Here is a 25,104-nt window from a genome sequence, read left to right as displayed (position 1 = left end):
GTCAGGTGACTAGTTGTGTTTGGTGGCCATGTTGGCAGGAGAGTCATGTGACTAGTTGTGTTTGAGGGCCATGTTGGCAGGGGAGTCATGTGTTTAGTTGTGTTTGGTGGCCATGTTGGCAGGAGAGTCACGTGACTAGTTCTGTTTGGTGGCCATGTTGGCAAGGGAGTCATGTGACTAGTTATGTTTGATGGCCATGTTGGCAGGGGAGTCACATGACTAGTTGTGTTTGGTGGTCATGTTGGCAGGAGAGTCACGTGACTAGTTGTGTTTGGTGGCCATGTTGGCAAGATAAGCAGCAGTTAAAAATAATTGTACCATATTAGCTTCCAACGATCAGAGTTTACTACATATTTGACTTACACAAAGTTCCAGATTTTACAGTATTTGGAATTACTCCATTAGCTTTCTGTTGCCCTACAGTCTTTAGTGGATCAGGTATTTCCCCTTCCTGGGTGGTGAGAGTGCTGACATCAGATGAGTAAGTGGGACAGTATTGAGATTCAAAGTTGCATCAGATGTGAGAAATGACATCAGATGTGTAAATGGAATAGTCAGAGTCAGGGGCGCCGAAAAGGGGGGGTAAAGGAGACGGATTCTAGGGGCCCATGATGGAGGGGGCCCAGAGAGGCCCCTAATGATGATGAAATTATAATAGAGAAAAAATAATGACACTGTGTTGGGGGCCCTGTAAAGATTCTTTTCATGGGGCCCAATATCCCTAGCGGCGCCCCTGGTCAGAGTTGCTAAGAATTAAAGGTTCATAGAAAATTCCATAGGAACTGCTTGGGGTAATTTTTTCCACTTGTGGAAGAGTGGGTCGTGATACAAAAACTGACATTTCTTAAAATTAATAGAAAAAAAGTGCAAATGGCCTCATGCCACAAACATGTTTTATGAGGAATACCTGGAATATGAACATTTTACAGCTCTTTGTTTTAAAGATTTTGAAGAATAATAACCCAGTTATTTAAAAAACACATTGATTGAGGACATTTTTGACCAAACTCGTGGAAGACTGTAGGTATTGGTGGGTCTGTGCATTCAAAGGTTACCATTCATATTTAACATTTATCTTTAACATTTATATTTACAAATTAGATTTGACATTTAGATGTACATGTCATATTTTTATTCAACATTTGGATTCAACATTTACATTTATCATTTATATTTAATTATATTTAATATTTAGAATAACATTTAGATTTAGATTCAACATGTATCTTTGAAATGTATCTTTAAAATATACATGTATATTTACCATTCAGATTAAACATTTATAACTAACATTTAGATTAAACATTTAGCTTCATTAGTTTTTTTCGAATTTGACCTTTTGATTTAATGTTTTTTACTTACCATTTCATTTATACCTCGAATGCAAAGAAAATGGACTAAATGTGGAAAAAGCAATGTACAGTAAATGTGAGAAAGTTGAGCTAAATATTCAAAATTAGAAATTAGAAAATTAGAACATTAGAAAAGTGTATTTGGATTTTGACATTTAGCACCCCATAGGAATGCATATCTACATTGGAGGAATGTGTTAGTACATTGAGAAGGACTGTGAACATGTAATGCATATACTGTATCTTAGTGTGTGAACAGACACTTACCGTGCACAGTCAGCTGAAAATTACAGCTGTCAAATTTGTCCTTGGATAAAACTTCACATCTGTAAGCTCCAGCAAAGTTAGCCTTGGCTGCCTGGATGTGCATCTCAAACGTGTGGACCTGTTTGAGGGTCGATGCAGTACATTTATACGCGTGTACGGGACAATCATTTATTGTTCTTACGGTTCACAATCTCAGATAGTCTACCTTGGTGTTGCGGTCATAGGACTCTTTTAGCAGCAGGTGTTTTCCAGACTTGCTGGCGAGGTCCATCCACTTCCCTTTGAACCATTTGATTGTTGGTTTCTTCAGCAGAGATTCAGCATTGACTTTAGCCACAAATATAATGTTTCCACCTAGACAGGGAAGTACATTTGACTTTATCATATATATATATATACGACTTGTCTAGGGTGTACCCCGCCTTCCGCCCGATTGTAGCTGATTTGCTTTAAAACCAACATTTTCATTCCATTGTTGGTCATATTGTACCTACTTAACCCAGAGTGGTTTCAAATTAAGAATATTATGGGTATGTCACTTCATAGTCAAATCATGTTGCAGAATTTAAAATCTAATAAAAAGTAACAGACATTAGATCAGGGGTGTCAAACGTACGGCCCGAAGGCCGGATCAGGCCCTCGAACTGGTTTTATCCGGCCCGTGGGATGAGTTTTTTAATGAAAAAAACTGCTGTTCTAAATGTGTCCACTGGATGTCGCAATAGCAATTATTTGTATCTTTGTAGATGATGCTACATATGTACAAAATAAACCACATGATGTTAGTGCACGAGTCGAGGAAAATGATCAAACTACATAAATAACATACTGTAATTTGATTTGGATTTTTTTTTTTATCTTGATAGATTGAAAATTAAAACCAATGAGTTGACTGATTAACATTATCACATGATTTATTCAGAAAATATAAATAACGACAAATAAAGATAGAATACTATTAACCGCAACATGTAAGTGTAAAAAAACAACAACAACAACATTATGATTTGTACAATTTCAGAATGTGCTTGTTCTATTTTTAAACAAAGAAAACAATGCGAAGTTGTCTTTATTTTTAAGTTATCGTGCCGTGATTTTACCAGTACGGCCCACTTGAGAGTTGATTTTTCTCCATGTTTGACACCCCTGCATTAGATTGATAATTACATGCTGACAACAGACAACAACAGTACTGGCTATTCTTCCACATACATAATTGTTATGACAGAACTATGCCAACTAAATTCTCAATAAAATATTCAACTTTAACTTGCAGGTTTCTCACCAACAGCCACTTCTCCACTTTGAGGTTTCTCTGTGAAGAGGCCAGTGAGGTCCTGTCTGGTGTCTGGAGGGTGTCCATCTACATGCACGTACAGTACTTTAGCTTCATTGCACAGCGTAAATATGTATTTAGAAGGTCATTAACATATTTAATAATGATAATCCTACATGGCAAACATGCATTTACCAGGCTGGAACCAATTAGGCGCGATACATTACTTTACATTATTATTACATTATTTCACAAAACTACAGTCACACTCTACAGGCAGATAACGCGTTGTGCGTAAGGACATTTTGCAAGTAGAGGTGCATGTAAAATAAATGACAGGGCGTTTCATAGGAAATTTTACCTCAGACCTATTCCTAGCCCTTTCCTGCTCCATCATGGGTAAGGATATAATAGCAAATTTCCCCATAATATTATCACTATCCCTTGTGGCACTGATCTTGTATACTTGCTTTGATCACTTGTGGGAGTTGAGTCAGGAAAGTTTGCTACTTGGTGTTTGTGAAATTTGTTGTTTTGCATTAAAAATTGCATTATTGAACAATTTGTATCTAATGAATTTGTTTTAGTATAAATTAAGCATCAGATTGAAGTCGAGTTTGAGTCAAATAATATACAACGTATTTTTAAACAAATAAAAAAGTGTGTATAATGTAACAGAGAAGTTACATTTAAGTTAAAGAACCACTGATAGTCACACACACACTAGGTGTGGGGGAATTATCCTCTGCATTTGACCCATCCCCTTGTTCACCCCCTGGGAGGTGAGGGGAGCAGTGAGCAGCAGTGAGCACCAGCGGTGGCCGCGCTCGGGAATCATTTTGGTGATTTAACCCCCAATTCCATCTCTTGATGCGGAGTGGCAATGGGTCCCATTTTTATAGTCTTTGGTATGACTCGGCCGGGGTTTGAACTCGCGACCTCCCAGTCTCAGGGCGGACACTCTAACCACAAGGCCACTAAGCAGGTTATTTTGAAGCATGATTATTTTTAATTTGTTATTATTATTTATGATTATTTTTAAGCACATTACAGTACATGTTAAAATGTTGGCGTTTTTTTTTTTTTTTTTTTAGGAGGAATGGAGCGGAATAATGCAATTTCAATGAATTCTAAAAGGGAACCTTAAATTGAGATACTAGTATTTTGGGTTACAAGTTCCGTCCAGAACCAATTAAAGTCTTATTTATACATCACTGTAATACCGTACTTTTCGGAATATAAGTCACACCGGCCGAAAATGCATAATAAAGAAGGAAAAAAACATATATAAGTCGCACTGGAGTATAAGTCGCATTTTTGGGGGGAAATTTATTTGATAAAACCCAACACCAAGAATAGACATTTGAAAGGCAATTTAAAATAAATAAAGAATAGTGAACAACAGGCTGAATACGTGTACGTTATATGACGCATAAATTACCAACTGAGAACGTGCCTGGTATGTTAACGTAACATATTATGGTAAGAGTCATTCAAATAACTATAACATATAGAACATGCTATACGTTTACCAAACAATCTGTCACTCCTAATCGCTAAATCCCATGAAATCTTATACGTCTAGTCTCTTACGTGAATGAGCTAAATAATATTATTTGATATTTTACGGTAATGTGTTAATAATTTCACACATAAGTCGCTCCTGAGTATAAGTCGCACCCCCGGCCAAACTATGAAAAAAACTGCGACTTATAGTCCGAAAAATACGGTACTTACTGTAATGAGTTCATGTCACTGTATAGGACCAATTTTAGGACAGCGTTAGTACTTAGTGTTATTACTTTATCATTATTGTTTATTCCAAATGCTCAACCTTTAAAAATGTGTAGGAAGTTAGAGTCGACTCGGACTCAAATAGGTTTTATTAAATGGGGATTTCGTATTACCCAAAATTTTAAATATTGAATTTAGTTTCACACTCATTGCAAAAAGACAATATGTAGATGCAGTAAAGGTAGATAATGCATGTCTTTAAGTCATCAATCAGTCTTCAGTAACAGCTTCACACACACATTTTCTGGAGAATCTAGTCATAGCAAGACTAACTGAATAAATACTGGCATTTAGGATTTATTGGTTCGAATAGCTTACCCTCTGATGGAGGGGCATCGTGGGCCTTCGACTGCTCCTCTGTGGATGCATGAGTGGATGCAGCAGGACGCTGCTCTTGTGACACGTTTGACTCTCCTGGTGCATCAGCAGGAACCTCAGATAGAGTTTCTGTGTTCGCATCATCACAAAGACCAAACACATACAGTATGAGACATACACTCTGTGGCCACTAGGGGGTGGCTGATGGGTCACAAATATGTTTGACAAACATGTTGTTGTCATTACATTGTTACACTGATGTGTGGCCAAACAACGATAACATAAAATGAACATTAATATTTGTCCATTGAACTTTGTTGTATATTAATTTTTAAAACATTGTTTTTTTACTTTATTGTAATGGTTTAACAAAAAGTATACCATATCTTGCCCTTTAACATTGCTTCTTTAAAAAGAAAATAAGAAAATAAAGAAAGAAATAAACAATAATCACGGTGAATGTCAATTTTTTTAATAAAGTAAAGCATGAAAAAAGAATAATGGGAGAACTTCAAATACACTTAAAACACACACACACACACACACACACACACACACACACACACACACACACACACACACACACACACACACACACACACACACACACATATATATATGTGTATATGTATCTATGTATATATCGATAAATATACATATACATACATATTACTACAGGCAGGCCAGTCTCGTACCCGCACTCTTTTACTATGAAGCCACGCTGTTTTAACACGTGGCTTGGCATTGTCTTGCTGAAATAAGCAGGGACGTTCATGATAACGTTGCTTGGATGGCAACATATGTTGCTCCAAAACCTGTATGTACCATTCAGCATTAATGGTGCCTTCACAGATGTGTAAGTTACACATGTCTTGGGCACTAAAACACCCCCATACCACCACAGATGCTGGCTTTTGAACTTTGCGCCTATAACATATAATCTTTTTCCTCTTTGTTCCAGAGGACATGATGTTCACAGTTTCCAATAACAATTTGAAATGTGGACTCGTTAGATCACAGAACACTTTTCCACTTTGCATCAGTCCATCTTAGATGAGCTCGGGCCCAGCAAAGCCGGCGGCGTTTCTGGGTGTTGTTGATAAATGGCTTTTGCTTTGCACAGTAGAGTTTTAACTTGAACTTACAGATCTAGCGGCCAACTGTAATTACTGACAGTGGTTTTTTGAAGTGTTCCTGAGCCCATGTGGTGATATCCTTTACACACTGATGTTGCTTTTTGATGCAGTACCGCCTGAGGGATCGAAGGTCACGGGCATTCAATGTTGGTTTTCAACTCTGCTTGTTGCATTTTGTCATTTCCCTGCCTTCTCCTTTTTTTCTTGTCTGTTTTCTTTCTTCAGTCAATTAGTCCCCAGCGAGACACACCTGCAACTAATCGCTACCCAGTAGTATATAAGCTTGTCACCGACAGCTGGTCCCTGCCGATTATTGTCTTCTGCACCTTCCACGTGTATGCGCATGATTCACTCCGTCCTGCCTGGTATGTTGTCTTTTCTTATTATTTAAATTCCTCACCTCTTTGTATTTGCTTTCTAGCCTTTCTGAGGTGAAGAGGATTTTGTTGGACCTTTTGTTGAGCTCAGTGCGCCCTGGCCTTTCCCCCCTGCCGACCACTGAAGGATCTGCTTTTGTTTGTATATTCATGGTGTGCACTTTTGCCCCATCTCTTTTTGTTACGCTTTTTGGACTCATATTAAATTGCTATTGTAAATCAGCCTCGCCTCCAGTCTCTGCATCCTGGGATCACCTCCTCGATCAAACCCTAACAAAATAATCGGCAATATCATGGATCCCGCAGAGACTGACCCGGTAAAGAGGGCGCTACAACAACAGGCTAATCGACTGGGACAACAGGAGGAACAGTTTGGCGTTCTTGGGGCTTGTGTCAACGCCATGGCGGAACGCCAAGACGCCCGCCTTGACGCATTGGAGAGACAACTGGGAAGCGTACTCACCGCACTGCAGGCGATGACTCCCCCTACGGCCGACCCATCAATCCAGCAGAGACGTCCACTTCCCGCAGATGTTCCGTTGCCTAGCGACACTCCTCCTGCCCCTTGTCCTCCGCTCTCCAAGCCTGAGCGCTTCTCCGGCGAGTCAGGTGACGTGCGCCCCTTCCTCACCCAGTGTGAAGTTTATTTTGAACTATTACCCACGTCCTTTCACACTGAAAGAGCTCGCGTGGCTTTCGTTATGTGCCATATGAGTGGTCGGGCTTCCGCCTGGGCCACCGCAGAATGGGGGCGTCAATCTCCCGTGTGTGCCTCATACGCCGCGTTTTTCAAAGCCATGGAAAACATTTTTCAACGCGAGATGCCAGGACGTGAGGCAGCACGATCATTACTACGTCTGCAGCAAGGTCAGCGCAGCGTCACAGACTTCGCCATCGAATTTAGAAGGCTGGCTGCTGAAAGCGGATGGCCCACTTCCGCATTGGTGGACATCTTCTCCCTCGGCTTGGCCGATCGAATCCGGAAGCAGATGATCCCGCTCAAGACTCCCGATAGTCTCGATGAGCTCGTCGCTTTGGCGGTGGAAATTGAGAATCGCCTCGTAGACTGGGAGAGAGAGAAACTCAGACGGCAAGGACCGCGCACCTCGACATATAGTGGGCGTGGCCAGGGAGCTCATCCAGCTACGTCTGCCCCGATACCCATTGTCGATGCTGGGCCGATATCATGGGAAGATGAACCAATGCAGCTTGGAGGGAATCGTCTCACTCAAGCTGAGAGGGATCATCGCCTTAGACTTCATCTATGCCTATATTGCGGAGAGGCTGAGCATCGCGTCACCCACTGTCCTCATCGTCCTGCCCACCGTCGCACTCAAGCTTCTCCTCCTCGTCGCACTCAAGCTTCTCCTCCTCGTCGCACTCAAGCTCCACCTCCTCGTCGTACTCTAGTTTCTCCTCCTCGTCGCACTCAAGCTCCACCCCCTCGCCGCACCCCAGCTGCACATCCTCCAGCGACCGATTCGGCTCCTCTACTGCCATCTTCAGGTCAGACACTGTCAAAGCTTCAACTCACTGGCGTGCTCTCCTGGGATAAGCATCAGAGTTTGGACATTATGGCTCTAATTGACTCAGGTTCTGATGACAATTTTATTGATGATTCTGTCATTAAGCGTTTTTCTATACCCGTTGTTAGATTACACAGACCTAGAACAGTCCGATCCCTCGACGGAGGCCACCTGGCGAGCGTCACCCATCAGACCCGGCCGCTAATTCTTAAATTATCTGGTAACCATTTTGAGACTATCAATTTTCTCGTCATTCCCTCTCGTTCGGCTCCTGTTGTGCTCGGGCTTACCCGGCTAGCTAAACATAATCCCCATATTGACTGGGCAAAGACTTCTATTATTAATTGTTTTTTTTTTTGTCATACGCACTGTCTGCGGTCCGCTTGCCCTCGCACAGGTCCCGCACGTGTTGTAACCCAGGAGGTCATTGATTTGTCGGTCGTGCCAACTGCTTACCACGACCTTAAGGAAGTCTTTAGCAAGGACCGCGCGTTGTCGTTACCTCCACACCGTCCCTATGATTGCTGCATTAATCTCCTCCCTGGTGCCACACTCCCTTCATCGCGTCTTTATAACATTTCTAAGCATGAAAGAGATGCACTAGAGGAATATATTACCACGTCACTCGCATCTGGTCTCATTCGTCCCTCCAAGTCACCTCTAGCTGCCGGTTTTTTCTTTGTGGAGAAGAAGGATAAGACACTCCGTCCCTGCATCGATTACCGCGCCCTTAATATTATTACTGTTAAAAATAAATATCCTCTCCCGCTTCTCAACTCCACTTTCAACCCATTACACACTGCTAGATACTTCACCAAACTGAACCTCCGCAACGCATATCATTTAATTAGAATTAAGCAAGGAGATGAATGGAAGACTGCATTTAACACTCCACTTGGACATTTCGAATATCAGGTCATGCCTTTTGGCCTCACCAACGCACCGGACGTTTTTCAAAGCCTAATTAATGATGTTTTGCGCGACATGCTTGACCGCTTTGTGGTCGTCTACTTGGACGATATCCTCGTTTTCTCTCCTACTCCCGAACTTCATGTCCAGCATGTTCGCTTGGTTCTCCAACGCCTTCTCGAGAATCGTCTTTATGTCAAAGCCGAGAAGTGCGTGTTTCACTCAGTCTGTTCAATTCTTTGGTTTTATTGTGGAGAGGGGTCAACTCCGAGCGGATCCCGCGAAGATCAAGTCGGTGGTTGATTGGCCCACACCCACTTCCCGAAAACACCTCCAGAGGTTTCTAGGTTTTGCTAATTTTTATCGCCGTTTTATCCGCAATTTTAGTCAGGTAGCTGAACCATTAACCAGACTTACTTCCACCAAGCTACCCTTTTTGTGGACTTCTGAGACACAAACTTCATTTAATAAACTTAAGTTGCTGTTTACTTCTGCACCAGTACTTGTCCACCCTAACTTTTTCTCTCAATTGTTTGTTGAGGTTGACGCGTCCGACTCCGGCGTGGGAGCTGTTCTCTCCCAGCGCTCCACCTCCGACCAGAGGCTGCACCCCTGTGCCTTCTTCTCACGCCGCCTGACTCCTGCGTAACGCAACTATGACATTGGCAATAGAGAGCTACTCGCCGTAGTATTAGCGCTGCAAGAATGGAGGCACTGGCTGGAGGGCTCGGAGACCCCATTTGTGGTGTACACAGACCACAAAAATCTGGCCTACATTCGCACGGCCCAACGGCTCAACCCAAGACAAGCTAGGTGGGCGCTATTCCTTGCCCGATTCAACTTTACCATGACCTTCCGCCCCGGTTCCCAGAATGGTAAACCAGACGCCTTATCTAGGATGTACGCCTGCCCTGAGGAATAGGTAAAGACCGAGACCATCATCCCTCCATCACAAGTGCTGGGAGCGCTACAGTGGGACATCGAGGGTCGCGTGACAGAGGGACTCAAGAACATTCCCTCTCCCAAGAACTGTCCTCAGGGGCGCTTGTTTGTGATCCCAGAGCTCCGTCCGGAAGTTTTGAACTGGGCCCACAGCTCCAAGGTCGCCTGCCACCCAGGTATTACCCGTACTGCCTTCCTCCTATCCCAGCGCTTCTGGTGGCCAACTTTCAGAGCTGACGTTACAGAGTTCGTATCCGTCTGTTGCACCTGTGCTCGCAATAAAGCTTCACATCGGGCACCTGCAGGTCTCCTGCGGCCACTTCCCATCCCTTCCCGCCCGTGGTCCCATGTGGCCTTGGATTTCGTCACAGGACTTCCACCATCTAAGGGCAACACCGTTATTTTAACTTTGGTGGACCGCTTTTCAAAGATGGCCCATTTCATCGCTCTTCCCAAGTTGCCCTCGGCACTCGAGACTGCAGATTTGCTGGTACGCCACGTGTTTCGGCTACATGGAATCCCGATGGATGTGGTCTCGGACAGAGGGCCACAATTTTCCTCTGCGGTTTGGAAGGCCTTCTGTAAGTCGTTGGGAGCATCACCGAGCCTTTCTTCTGGTTACCACCCGCAGACTAATGGACAGACTGAGCGCACCAACCAGGATCTGGAAGCTGCCATCCGCTGCGTTTGCCACCAGCAGCCGGCCTCCTGGGCGCTTGGTCTACCTTGGATCGAGTATGCCCACAATACACTCGTAAGCTCTGCTACAGGCATGTCTCCATTTCACTACGCCTACGGGTACCAACCTCCCGCTTTTCCCTCCCTGGAAGCAGAAATCTCCGTCCCATCTGTGGCTGCCCACCTGCACCGTGCACGGCAAGCCTGGCAGAATACCCGGTCTGCACTGTCACGCACCTCGGAGCACAACCAGCGTCTCGCTAACCGCCATCGCAGCACAGCACCAGATTACAGGCCCGGTCAGAAAGTATGGCTGTCATCTCGTGACTTACCTCTCCAGGTGGTATCCAAGAAACTGCAACCACGATATATTGGGCCGTACCCCATTGAGCGAGTCATCAATTCCGCAGTTGTTCGACTATGCCTTCCGGACTCTCTCAAAATACATCCCTCTTTCCACGTCTCTCTACTCAAGCCTGTGTCCTCCAGTCCCTTGAGTCCTCCAGAGGTGCCTCCTCCACCTCCCAGACTTATTGATGGCCACCAAGCGTTCACAGTCAAGGCCATTCTCGACGTGAGGAGAAGGGGCAGGGGTTTCCAGTATCTGGTCGACTGGGAGGGTTACAGCCCCGAGGACCGATCCTGGGTTCCACGTTCCCTTATACTAGACCCTTCACTTTTAACTGCATTTCATGACCGTTTTCCGGAGAAGCCAGGTAAGCCGCCAGGTGGCGTTCATTAAGGGGGGAGGTACTGTTGCATTTTGTCATTTCCCTGCCTTCTCCTTTTTTTCTTGTTGTCTGTTTTCTTTCTTCAGTCAATTAGTCCCCAGTGAGACACACCTGCAACTAATCGCTACCCAGTAGTATATAAGCTCGTCACCGACAGCTGGTCCCTGCCGATTATTGTCTCCTGCACCTTCCACGTGCATGCGCATGATTCACTCCGTCCTGCCTGGTGTGTTGTCTTTTCTTATTATTTAAATTCCTCACCTCTTTGTATTTGCTTTCTAGCCTTCCTGAGGTGAAGAGGATTTTGTTGGACCTTTTGTTGAGCTCAGTGCGCCCTGGCCTTTCCCCCCTGCCGACCACTGAAGGATCTGCTTTTGTTTGTATATTCATGGTGTGCACTTTTGCCCCATATCTTTTTGTTACGCTTTTTGGACTCATATTAAATTGTTTAACATATTGCAAATCAGCCTCGCCTCCAGTCTCTGCATCCTGGGATCACCTCCTTGATCAAACCCTAACACTGCTGCTTACGTGCAGTGATTTCTCCAGATTTTTTTTAACCTTTTGATGATATTACGGACCGTGGCTGTTGAAATCCCTAAATTCCTTGCAATAGGTGGTTGAGAAATGTTGTTCTTAAACAATTTGCTCACGCATTTGTTCACAAAGTGGTGACCCTCACCCCATCCTTGTTTGTGAATGACTGAGCATTTCATGGAAGCTGCTTTTAGACCCAATCATGGCACCCACCAGTTTCCAATTAGCCTGTTCACCTGTGGGATGTTCAAAATAAGTGTTTGATGAGCATTCCTCAACGTTCTCAGTCTTTTTTGCCACTTGTGCCAGCTTTTTTTGAAACAAGTCGCAGGCATCAAATTTCAAATTAGCTAATATTTGCAAAAAATAACAACGTTTTCCAGTTCGAACATTAAGCATCTTGTCTTTGCAGTCTATTCAACTGAATATAGGTTGAAAAGGATTTGCAAATTATTGTATTCTGTTTTTATTTACAATTTACACAACGTGCCAACTTCACTGGTTTTGGGTTTTGTACAAAGGTATTCACAGCCTTTGCTAAATACTTTGTTGATACACTTTTGGCAGCAATTACGGCCTTAGGTCTTTTTGAATACGATGCCATAAGCTTGGCACAACTGTCCTTTGCCAGTTTCGCCCATTCCTCTTTGCAGCATCTCTCAAGCTCCATCAGGTTGGATGTGAAGTCTCTTTCAGATTTCTCCAGAGATGTTCAATTGGATTCAAGTCTGGGCCATACTTGCCAACCCTCCCGATTTTCCCGGGAGACTCCCGAATTTCAGTGCCCCTCCCGAAAATCTCCCGGGGCAACCATTCTCCCGAATTTCTCCCGATTTCCACACGGACACCAATATTGGGGGCGTCTGCCTTTAGCGTCCTCTACAACCTGTCGTCACGTCCGCTTTCCCTCCATACAAACAGCGTGCCGGTCCAGGCACATGCTATATGCGGCTTTGACACACACATAAGCGAATGCCATGCATACTTGATCAACAGTCATACAGGTCACACTGATGGTGACCGTATAAACAACTTAAACACTGTTACAAATATGCGCCACACTGTGAACCCACACCAAACAAGAATGACAAACACATTTCGGGAGAACATCCGCACCGTAACACAACATAAACACAACAGAACAAATACCCATAAACCCTTGCAGCACTATCTCTTCCGGGACGCTACAATATACACCCCCCGCTACCACCAAACCCCGCCCCCCATCTCCCGAATTCGGAGGTCTCAAGGTTGGCAAGTATGGTCTGGGCTCCGGCTGGGCCACTCAAGGACATTTACAGAGTTGTACTGAAGCCATTCCTTTGATATATGTGTGCTTAGGGTCGTTGTCCTGCAGAAAGAGGAACCGTCTCGGACAGAGTGATAATCGGGTTCTTGGTCACCTCCATTACTAGGGCCCTTCTTCTTCTTTGATCGCTCAGTTTAGACTAGGAAGAGTCCTGGTGGCTCCAAACATCTTTCATTTACGGATGGTGGAGGCCACTGTGCTCATTGAGACATTGAAAGCAGCAGATATTTTCTGTACACTGCCTCGAGACAATCCTGTCTCGGAGGACTTCATTCTTGGTTTGTGCTTTGCCGTGCGCTGTCAAGTGCACTGTGAATTCAGTTAGTTTTTAATGATTCCTTCCTCGACGGTCCCGACCCCAATGACCAACAAGTGAGTGTCAGTGAATCATTGTTCAGTGACGAACGATGATTCGGTGGGACCCATTGTTCACTTTGTAGTCCGTTCATTGGTATCTGTGATTCAGTGAGTGGTCGTTAAGCACCCACAGCAGCACCCGCCGAACTGCGACACCGCTCGTGATTCAGCTCGTGCAGGAAGTGGAAAGAAGAGGTGATTTGAGTCAAGAAACATATTTGTTGCTTTTGATGGGGCTGATACATTTATACTAATGCATTTACACATTACCTGGTTCATTCTCTTGATTTAGCTGGCGTTGCAGAGGTGAGTCACAGACCAAGTTAATGGCGACAGGAACCCATGAGTACTGATTCAATAAAAAAACTTGCGGGTTTTGAAGGATTCAATGATGACTCACACATTACTTTTTTACACCATGACATTCTATAGCCTATGCGATTACTTAATATACAGTACAGGCCAAAAGTTTAGATACACCTTCTCATTTCAATGTGTTTTCTTTATTTTCATGACTATTTACATTGTAGAAAGTCACTGAAGGCATCACAACTATGACACCTGTGAAGGTGACTACCTCTTGAAGCTCATGGAGAGAATGCCAAGAGTGTGCAAAGCAGTAATCAGAGAAAAGGGTGGCTATTTTGAAGAAGCTAGAATATAAAACATGTTTTCAGTTTATTCGCCTTTTTTTGTTAAGTACATAACTCCACATGTGTTCATTCATAGTTTTGATGCCTTCAGTGACAATCTACAATGTAAATAGTCATGACAATAAAGAAAACACATTGATTGAGAAGGTGTGTCCAAACTTTTGGCCTGTACTGTAAGTGTGAGATCATTATTCTTGCTTATCAGACAATAATCTGCAGAGAAATGTATTAAAAATTGAACGACGTACTGGATCAACGTTGATTAAAGCACAATAATTTAAGGTTTAACCCTCTGAAAACATTCCATTTTATTTTATCTGTAAAGCAGAATAGGTATGAACGTTAAAGGGTGTAAAAACCATCCATCCATCCATCCATCCATCTTCTTCCGCTTATCCGAGGTCGGGTCGCGGGGGCAGCAGCCTAAGCAGGGAAGCCCAGACTTCCCTCCCCTCAGCCACTTCGTCCAGCTCCTCCCGGGGGATCCCGAGGCGTTCCCAGGCCAGCCGGGAGACATAGTCTTTCCAACGTGTCCTGGGTCTTCCCCGTGGCCTCCTACCGGTCGGACGTGCCCTAAACACCTCCCGAGGGAGGCGTTCGGGTGGCATCCTGACCAGATGCCCGAACCACCTCATCTGGCTCCTCTCCTCTCCTCTTTTTTTTTTATTTTTTTTTTTACACCCAAGAGTCGGCTACAGAAGCTAGCTCTTAGGTGTAAAAACATTTAGAATTGTTTTTTTTAATTGTATTTTATTTTTGTACTTTTTTTGCTCAAATTTCTCAAGAAACAAACATACTGTATCAAACATATACTATAATGTTGTTGTTTTTTATTTTGACCCTTTTGAAGGCCTTTTGATCAGATAATGTCACAGCTTTAAATGAGTAAAATAACGCACGTTGTGCAAATGTACACTAATTGACAACATGTGCGGTATTTTTGTTTGGAACTGGAGTTGATTGAGATTTGTTGAGATTTGAGTTTAACACAGTGGTTCTTAACCTGGGTTCGATCGAACCCTAGGGGTTCGGTGAGTCGTGCTCAGGGGTTTGGCGGAGGTCAAGACACACCCGACTCATCGTGTGAATAAAAACTTCTCCCTATCGGCGTATTACGGATACGGCAACAGCAGAAGTCAGACTGATTTGCAGGTGTGTAATTTGTTCTGAGTTTATGCACTGTGTTGGTTTTGTTCTTTGAACAAGGTGATGTTCATGCACGGTTCATTTTGTGCACCAGTAATAAAACATGGTAACACTTTAGTATGGGGAACATATTCACCATTAATGAGTTGCTTATTAACATGCAAATTAGTAACATATTGGCTCTTAACTAGTCATTATTAAGTACTTATTAATGCCTTATTCGGCATGGCCTTATTTTAACCCTAACCCTCTAACCCTGGCCCTAACCCTCTAACTCTAACCAAATAACTCTAAATTAAGTCTTTGTTACTTAGAATATGTTCCCCATACTAAATTGTTACCAAAAACCTCTAAATTAAATCTTTGTTACTTAGAATATGTTCCCCGTACTAAAGTGTTACCAAAAACCTATAACTTTGTATTGAATTTGAAAAAAACCAACATTTTATTTTTCACTAAAGAAGGGTTCGGTGAATGCGCATATGAAACTGGTGGGGTTCGGTACCTCCAAAAAGGTTAAGAACCACTGGTTTAACACAAAGGTAAAGATACATCTCTGTATGTACAAACCCCGTTTCCATATGAGTTGGGAAATTGTGTTAGATGTAAATATAAACGGAATACAATGATTTGCAAATCCTTTTCAACCCATATTCAATTGAATGCACTACAAAGACAAGATATTTGATGTTCAAACTCATAAACTTTATTTATTTTTTTTGCAAATAATAATTAACTTAGAATTTCATGGCTGCAACACGTGCCAAAGTAGTTGGGAAAGGGCATGTTCACTACTGTGTTACATGGCCTTTCCTTTTAACAACACTCAGTAAACGTTTGAGAACCGAGGAGACACATTTTTTAAGCTTCTCAGGTGGAATTATTTCCCATTCTTGCTTGATGTACAGCTTAAGATGTTCAACAGTCCGGCGGTCTCCATTGTGCTATTTTAGGCTTCATAATGGGAGACAGGTCTGGACTACAAGCAGGCCAGTCTAGTAACCGCACTCTTTTACTATGAAGCCACGTTGATGTAACACGTGGCTTGGCATTGCCTTGCTGAAATAAGAAGGGGCGTCCATGGTAACGTTGCTTGGATGGCATTATATGTTGCTCCAAAACCTGTATGTACCTTTCAGCATTAATGGTGCCTTCACAGATGTGTAAGTTACCCATGCCTTGGGCACTAATACACCCACATACCATCACAGATGCTGGCTTTTCAACTTTGCGCCTATAACAATCCGGATGGTTCTTTTCCTCTTTGGTCCGGAGGACATGATGTCCACAGTTTCCAAAAACAATTTGAAATGTGGACTCGTCAGACCACAGAACACTTTTCCACTTTGTATCAGTCCATCTTAGATGAGCTTAAGCCCAGCGAAGCCGACTGCGTTTCTGGGTGTTGTTGATAAATGGTTTTTGCCTTGCATAGAAGAGTTTTAACTTGCACTTACAGATGTAGCGACCAACTGTAGTTACTGACAGTGGGTTTCTGAAGTGTTCCTGAGCCCATGTGGTGATATCCTTTACACACTGATGTCGCTTGTTGATGCAGTACCGCCTGAGGGATCGAAGGTCACGGGCTTAGCTGCTTACGTGCAGTGATTTCTCCAGATTCTCTGAACCCTTTGATGATATTACGGACCGTAGATGGTGAAATCCCTAAATTCCTTGCAATAGCTGGTTGAGAAAGGTTTTTCTTAAACTGTTCAACAATTTGCTCACGCATTTGTTGACAAAGTGGTGACCCTCGCCCCATCCTTTCTTGTGAATGACTGAGCATTTCGTGGAATCTACTTTTATACCCAATCATGACACCCACCTGTTCCCAATTTGCCTGTTCACCTGTGGGATGTTCCAAATAAGTGTTTGATGAGCATTACTCAACTTTATCAGTATTTATTGCCACTTTTCCCCAACTTCTTTGTCACGTGTTGCTGGCATCAAATTCTAAAGGTAATGATTATTTTCAACAAAAAAGAAAAGTTTATCAGTTTGAACATCAAATATGTTGTCTTTGTAGCATATTCAACTGAATATGGGTTGAAAAGGATTTGCAAATCATTGTATTCCGTTTATATTTACATCTAACACAATTTCCCAACTCATATGGAAACAGGGTTTGTACTTGATTAATGCGATCATTTTATTGTGATTAATCCCATGACTTAACTGGCTACTTTTGACAGCCCCATTTAAAATACATGTCTTATCGACTCCAGTTGGCGTGGTGGTTTTTCCATGCGCTATCAGCCGTCCCTCAAGCCTATCCTGAGTGCCACTGAAGTGCTGCCCACTCATGAGGAAATAATGTGCGAGTGAAAGGTCAGGGTCACTCCACAGACGCAGTTAGGGGGGCTACACAATGCAACCTTATCAGATCCAATCAACTGACAAGCATTGCTGACTGATTTATTTAGAGAAGGCTTATTATAGACGCCGGTGAGCTTCTCAAATTAGACCGAGGGTCAAAATGGATTTTTAAAGTATCTAACAAAATACAAACCTCTTTGGCAGGGAAGGACTTTCAAATCAAACTTGACCTTTGAGCCCCCAGCAATCACGGCGTAGACGTCTGCGTCTTGCTGGGTGACATCCTTCACTGTGAGGGAGTGCTTGTTTCCCTCGGCGGTGATGACGTACTTGTCGCTGCCGGCAATGTCCTGTGCGTTGCGCTGCCATTTGACTTTGGCGTCAGACTTCTCTGTTTCCGCTTCAAAGACCACAGTCGCGCCCTCTGCTGCCTCCTGTGTCTTTGGCTTCTTGGCAAAGGCTAAAAGTGAAGAGGAACGGACAAAAAGCTAATTTTTTTTGCAAAAGTAATTCCACAACAAATGTCTGCAGATTCTCAGTCATCCAGATCATGGTAATCCATAAAAGATGAAATCGACTCTTATTGTTTGTTGAAAAATTAGTGATGGGTAGCTTTCGCATTTGAAACGATACGTTACATTCCCGGTACATGGGAATCGATAATGGTACTCAAGGGTATCGACTTTTGGTACTTTTGTGTTTGTTCAAATGTGTTAGTAAATGTTAATTGTTTATAGAATATCACACTTTTATTTAGTTCAGTTCACTTTCAGTTTCAGTTTATTTCAAACATGCATACAATACAATGTAAAGCATCACATATTTCCAGTTGTTTCATGACAGCACCTACGAAAAGGAGTAGGACGAAGCTGAGCTTATTTAATCCTAACCCTTTTCATTCCATAGCAATTGTATCCTATTTCCTTGTTCTCTGTAACAGAACAGTGAACAAATAAACAATGAACAAATAATATACCATAGTGAGTAAACAAATATTATATACATAAGTTATCTTTGTCTCAATATATATAAAAAAACAAACAAAAACAAAACAAACAAAAGGATTCAAGATTGTTCTGTGTACTTTGTGAACACTTGTAGTTTGGACAGTCTCTTAAACTGAATCATATTGGTGCTTTGTTTGATTTATTTGGTTAATCCATTCCATAATTTAATTCCACATACTGATATACTAAAGGTTTTAAGTGTTGTACGAGCATACAAATGTTTTAAATTAGATTTTCCTTTAAGGTTACATTTCTCCTCTTTTGTTGAGAAGAATTGTTGTACATTCTTGGTAGCAGGTTATAATTTGCTTTGTACATCATTTTAGCTGTTTGCAAATGCACCAAATCGTTGAATTTCAATATTTGTGATTCAATACCATTTACCATTTAACCATGAGCTGTGTTGTCCAGTTGTTATCTAGTTGTTATGTAGTCGGCTTTGCATGCAGTTGCAAATTCAAGGCTTTAGATGGCAGTAGTGTATAGACTACATACAGTGTGTTGCCAAGGAAGTAGTCATTGCCATTAAAGGCCTACTGAAACCCACTACTACCGACCACGCAGTCTGATAGTTTATATATCAATGATGAAATCTTAACATTGCAACACATCGGGTTAGCTTACTAAAGTGCAATTTTAAATTTTGCGCGAAATATCCTGCTGAAAACGTCTCGGTATGATGACGCCTGCGCGTGACGTCACGGATTGTAGAGGACATTTTGGGACAGCATGGTGGCCAGCTATTAAGTCGTCTGTTTTTATCGCAAAATTCCACAGTATTCTGGACATCTGTGTTGGTGAATCTTTTGCAATTTGTTCAATGAACTATGGAGACAGCAAAGAAGAAAGCTATAGGTGGGAAGCGGTGTATTGCGGGTGGCTGCAGCAACACAAACACAGCCGGTGTTTCATTGTTTACATTCCCGAAAGATGACAGTCAAGCTTTACCATTGGCCTGTGGAGAACTGGGACAACAGAGACTCTTACCAGGAGGACTTTGAGTTGGATACGCAGACACGGTACCGTGAGTACGCATGCAGCTGCGGCTTCCAAACATTTGATCGCTTGCCCGTACGTGCGTGCCGCTATGTGCATGTCACGTACGTAACTTTGGGGACTTTGGGGAAATATATGTGCTGTATGAACTTTGGGGAGGTGAACGGTACTTTGGGCTGTGGGATTGAGTGTGTTGTGCAGGTGTTTGAGTTGTACTGGCGGGTTATATGGACGGGAGGGGGGAGGTGTTTGTTATGCGGGATTAATTTGTGGCATATTAAATATAAGCCTGGTTGTGTTGTGGCTAATAGAGTATATATATGTCTAGTGTTTATTTACTGTTTTAGTCATTCCCAGCTGAATATCAGGTCCCACCCGCCTCTCACAGCATCTTCCCTATCTGAATCGCTCCCACTGCCCTCTAGTCCTTCACTCTCACTTTCCTCATCCACGAACCTTTCATCCTCGCTCAAATTAATGGGGAAATCGTCGCTTTCTCGGTCCGAATCGCTCTCGCTGCTGGTGGCCATGATTGTAAACAATGTGCAGATGTGAGGAGCTCCACAACCTGTGACGTCACGCTACTCGTCTGCTACTTCTGGTACAGGCAAGGCTTTTTTATCACCTACCTAAAGTTGCGAACTTTATCGCTGATGTTCTCTACTAAATCCTTTCAGCAAAAATATGGCAATATCGCAAAATGATCAAGTATGACACATAGAATGGACTTGCTATCCCCGTTTAAATAAGAAAATCGCATTTCAGTAGGCCTTTAAATGTAATGTGCCAGTCATTTTTTTTCTGTTGAGCTCTACGCAATGTTTAATTTGGATATATTGTACTAATTTCATAACAGTTGTTTGATTGTAACGTGCATCTCAGTTGTAGTTTTGAATACCAAATTTGGAGGTGTTGAAATCACCATGTAAAGTGGCTAATGCTAATCAGTAGGATGTCTATGGCAAATCCAATCCAATCCAGTACATTTTGACTTTACTTTTGAGCACCTTTTTCTTGCTTTTTTGGAATGGAATAATCAGGATCAGGATGCTTTATTATTGTCCATTCTTTAACATGTACAAGACATATAAGAACTGAAATTACATTTTCGGCACAGTCCCACTAAGAGAAGACATATGTTATAGGGAGACAAGTACAGGACCGCCAACGGATCAGCCACTTACGGCGCTCATTAAAAAAGGTGGGAAAAAGGTGATATTGAGTAAGGGGGGGAAGAGTAAAAAATATCAGTCTAAGGCTGGACCCTCGGGGGGGGGGGGGTCCAGACTGAGTCATTTGCCATAGCACACATAAACAAGTTACATATAATCACAACAACTCGCAACAGAGGAGGGGGGAGTTGGGGCCCTGGAGGCCGGCCTGCTGCTATAAAGCGCTACTCAGCCGTCCATCACCCCGAAGGGGAATCAAGCGGTGGTGAAGGCGTTAGGTGGGGGTGAGGTGTGTGTTTGTGTATATGCCCATTGTCTTTGGGTGTAGTGGTGTTGTGTCCATAGGCCCGGGGCCATTCTGCATGCAATGCAAGCAAAGTTCGACTTCCAGGTGTCGTTGAGGAGGGAGGGAGGTCAAAAGCGTCCATCTTTGAGAGTCCTCGGGGATGTTTACAGAACAGCCTGCTCCTGTTGTTGCAGCGTCAAGGACATTCGAGGGAGTCAAATCGTAGATTAGGATTTTTGTTTTTCCGCGAGCAGACATTACAATGGCTTGTCTGTTCTATTCGTCCATGTTGGCTCTCATATCCAATTTTTCCCTTTGAACAAGCTTCTCCATGATGTGAGCCATCTTGCGATTCAGTTCAGAAATCGCCCCAGACTGTGATCCCACAGCCCGACCCAATCCTACCATTGCGACGAACAGCCTTTGGGCTCCTTGAGTGGCTGCCATCATCTTACGAATTTGACGATACACCAGAGCAATGCCCAGCCCAATCAGCAGGTACCCCGTGATCATGGTTCCAAATAGGTAGATGTTTTCCACGTCCTCGATAGAAAGGACTGAGAGGCACATGATTCGCAGCAATGGTTCCATCAGGGCAGCCAGGCTCCCCCGAACCTCTTTTCCTCGTTGAAAAGATTTTGTCAATTGAGTCGAGAGTCCAGCTGTTCAATTCCATGTCTGATGTTTAGATTTGGAGGACAGCGCAAAGAAAGAGGCTTCAAAAAAAGTGCAGACAAGACAAGAGAAAGAGAGCAAGGAGAAGACGGGAGGAGAGAGGAGAAAAAAATGCGACCACCCTCACCAGAGGCAAGATAGAAAAACATTTTAATAAATAAAAATAAAAATGTAACATTACATAAAATAAGTCCAGATATGAGCGTTGGACTGCTTGTTCTGCCAAGTGCAACCGAATGTGATGTCACGTGCAACAAAGGTATGGAAAAATTGCATGGTTTGATTTTACGTGAATCCGTACCCACTAGTGCTTTGGTCGGTACCTATAAAAGTACCGAATTCAATACCCATCCCTATTAAAGACGTTTCAATTTTCATCCAAAAGGTTCATTCGGGTCTAAAATGTTAGGAGCGACGTCTTTCCGATAGGTTGTTTGTCTGTTTGGTGGCAAAACAAGTAATTTGTGGCCACTTTTTACAAGGAATGAGACAATCTTTGGGGGAGGGATGTCAGGATACTGTTATAAGCAGACCACATGGTGTAAACTTCCTCCTCTGGTCTCTCCGTGGGCCAGAAAAAACTGCCTTCCTACCACTGCACTCCTCACTACACTGCACTGCATAAACACCATTGTTTGATTCCAGACTTTTGTTCTTTGGGGTGCACCAATTTTTGTTTGAGGGTGAGAGTGGGTTTGGACTGTAGCAATTAAAGCCCCCTAAATGCATTTTGGTCAGCAATATATATGTGTGTGTGTGTGTGTAATTATGGTGCATTAATTCTTAGAAGCTTTTGACCTCACAGAAGTGGAAAATGCAGGCGGAGCATATAATGTGTTGCGCAGCCACACAAACGCTCTCGTTTCACTCAAATTTGAAAGTCCCAAAGTTTCAAAGTGAAAGTAAACAGAATGTAAAACAGGACACCATCTTCCTAATGGTGGAAAAAAATGGTCATCTATGAATTAACAGCCTTTTGGTTGCCTAAGGCAGTGTTTTTCAACCTTTTTTGAGCCAAGGCACATTTTTTGAAAAAAATCCAGAGGCACACCACCAGCAGAAATCATTAAAAAACGAAACTCAGTTGACAGTAAAAAGTTGTTGTCACAATTGTTGGATATGACTTTAAACCATACTGCCCGAATGCAGCTGAGATAGGCTCCAGCGACCCCCCGGGACCCCGAAAGGGACAAGCGGTAGAAAATGCATGGATGGATGGATGGGCTTTAAACCATAACCAACCATGCATCACTATAGCTCTTGTCTCAAAGTAGGTGTCACGACCTGTCACATCACGCCGTGACTTATTTTAAGTTTTTTGCTGTTTTCCTGTTCTTGTCCTGCGCTCCTATTTTGGTGGCTTTTTCTCTTTTTTCTGGTATTTTCCTGTAGCAGTTTCATGTCTTCATTTGAGCAATATTTCCGGCATCTACTTTGTTTTAGCAATCAACAATATTTCAGTTGTTTTTATCCTTCTTTGTGGGGACATTGTTGATTGTCATGTCATGTTCGGATGTACACTGTGGACGCTGTCTTTGCTCCACAGTAAGTCTTTGCTGTCGTCCAGCATTCTGTTTTTGTTTACTTTGTAGCCAGTTCAGTTTTAGTTATGTTCTGCATAGCCTTCCTTAAGCTTCAATGCCTTTTCTTTGGGGCACTCACCTTTTGTTTATTTTTTGTTTAAGCATTAGACACCTTTTTACCTGTACGCTGCCTCCCGCTGTTTCCGACATCGACAAAGCAATTAGCTACCTGCTGCCACCTACTGATACGGAAGAGTATTACACGGTTACTCTGCCGAGCTCTAGACAGCACCGACACTCAACAACAACACATAATTTGCAGACTATAATTACTGGTTTGCAAAAAATATATTCAACCCAAATAGGTGAAATTAGATCATCTCCCACGGCACACCACCCTGTATCTCACGGCACACTAGTGTGCCACGGCACAGTGGTTGAAAAACACTGACCTAAGGAGCCGGGGAAATGGGAGCCAACAGTGCCATCTAGTGGCCAAATGACACAACGATGCAAAGCATGTCTTTGAAAGGCCAAGACAGACCTGACTTTTGACCCAGGATTTTATATTCAGTTTTCTTGATGTGGAATGTTTTGTATATTTTTGGCATTCTATATAAGTATGTATATATAGAACAAACATCAACAACCACATCAACCAAATCTAGACTTTCCCTTATTACTGGGTGACTTTGGGCCCCATGTGTTAATACTTAATTGTAATACAGGAAAAAGGAAACCAACTGAGGCAAGATTAACAGTTTTTAGGGTAAAATACAATGTAAAACAAACATTAAAAACTACCCCGGAAACTAAAGAGTTTGTAAAATGGTTTTTGATTGTTTTCTACAATGCAGTTTTATACATTTATACCAGTGGTTCTCAAACTTTTTTCACCAAGTAACACCTCAGAAAAAACCTGGCTCTCCAAGTACCACCACAATGACCAACATTAAGATACAGTCTGCCTAAGTATTTATTAAAAACAAGGCCGAGGTTATATTTAACAAGTATATTTAATATTTGTGGTCACTGTAACATTACTGACAGTTTGAATATAGAAAAATAAAACACTGTACTTTAATCAAGTGATTATTTGGCATACCACTAGATAGAGTCTACATACTACTAGTGGTACACGTACCACACTTTGAGAATCACTGATTTATACATTAGAAAGATGGTTTCTGTCCTTTTTTACAGTCCATTTTGGAACCAGACCAAGAAGAAATTACATTCTGTATCCCCCAAAATGTTTAAATCGAGGATGCGTATGGAGGATACTGATAAATTATTATAGCGTGCTTCAGCTGTACCAAAGGCACACGTATTACAGTGGATGGATTAACTTAATTCTATTTTTGCACCTTTGGAGTCATTAAAATAATTATGGGCCCTAACTCGGTCTGCAACCAGTTGGTTTGTTTCCATTGGGGGTAGGACTCCTTAATAACCTTTGTCATATCATTGCAATCATACAGTGAGAGCAGTCAGAAGATGTTTTCTAAAATGTTCTCTGTAGGCAACAATGTATTTTTTTTTTTTATGTAATCACTTTTTATTTACTAGGTATAGCTGACAAGTCAGGTCTGTCCATCAAGCCAATCAATCAAGAAATATATACCATATTTTTCAGGATATAAGCCGCACTTACTAAATTTTAGAAGAAGAAAATTTTCCCCATATGTTAGCCGCACCAGACTATAAGATGCAGATATATACATCGTGATATGAGTTATTTACCCTGAAAAATTATGTAAATATTTATTTACATACCTTAATTGTTTCCAAACAGTGTCTGTCTAACGGCAGTAACATGGC

At 42.5% G+C, this 25,104-nt stretch overlaps 1 protein-coding gene across 1 annotated transcript in view; it reads right to left on the bottom strand.

Moving 5' to 3' along the window:
- LOC133616161 (myosin-binding protein C, cardiac-type-like) overlaps positions 1-23,986 on the bottom strand; it is a 100,231-nt gene extending 76,245 nt beyond the window's left edge. Inside the window, exons 1-7 of the mRNA XM_061975303.2 lie at positions 23,967-23,986; positions 21,821-21,882; positions 17,818-18,084; positions 5,008-5,136; positions 2,905-2,982; positions 1,825-1,973; positions 1,620-1,737 (exon numbers count right to left, since the gene is read on the bottom strand). Coding sequence (XP_061831287.2) covers positions 1,620-1,737; positions 1,825-1,973; positions 2,905-2,982; positions 5,008-5,136; positions 17,818-18,084; positions 21,821-21,882; positions 23,967-23,986 — 823 coding nt within the window. The remainder of the gene's footprint in view (positions 1-1,619; positions 1,738-1,824; positions 1,974-2,904; positions 2,983-5,007; positions 5,137-17,817; positions 18,085-21,820; positions 21,883-23,966) is intronic.
- Positions 23,987-25,104: the final 1,118 nt, after the last annotated feature.

The sequence above is a fragment of the Nerophis lumbriciformis genome, linkage group LG15, assembly GCF_033978685.3.
Source record: "Nerophis lumbriciformis linkage group LG15, RoL_Nlum_v2.1, whole genome shotgun sequence".
Taxonomy (NCBI): domain Eukaryota; kingdom Metazoa; phylum Chordata; class Actinopteri; order Syngnathiformes; family Syngnathidae; genus Nerophis; species Nerophis lumbriciformis.
The sequence above is the reverse complement of the archived record's forward strand: the minus strand, read 5'-3'. Positions and strand labels throughout refer to the sequence as shown.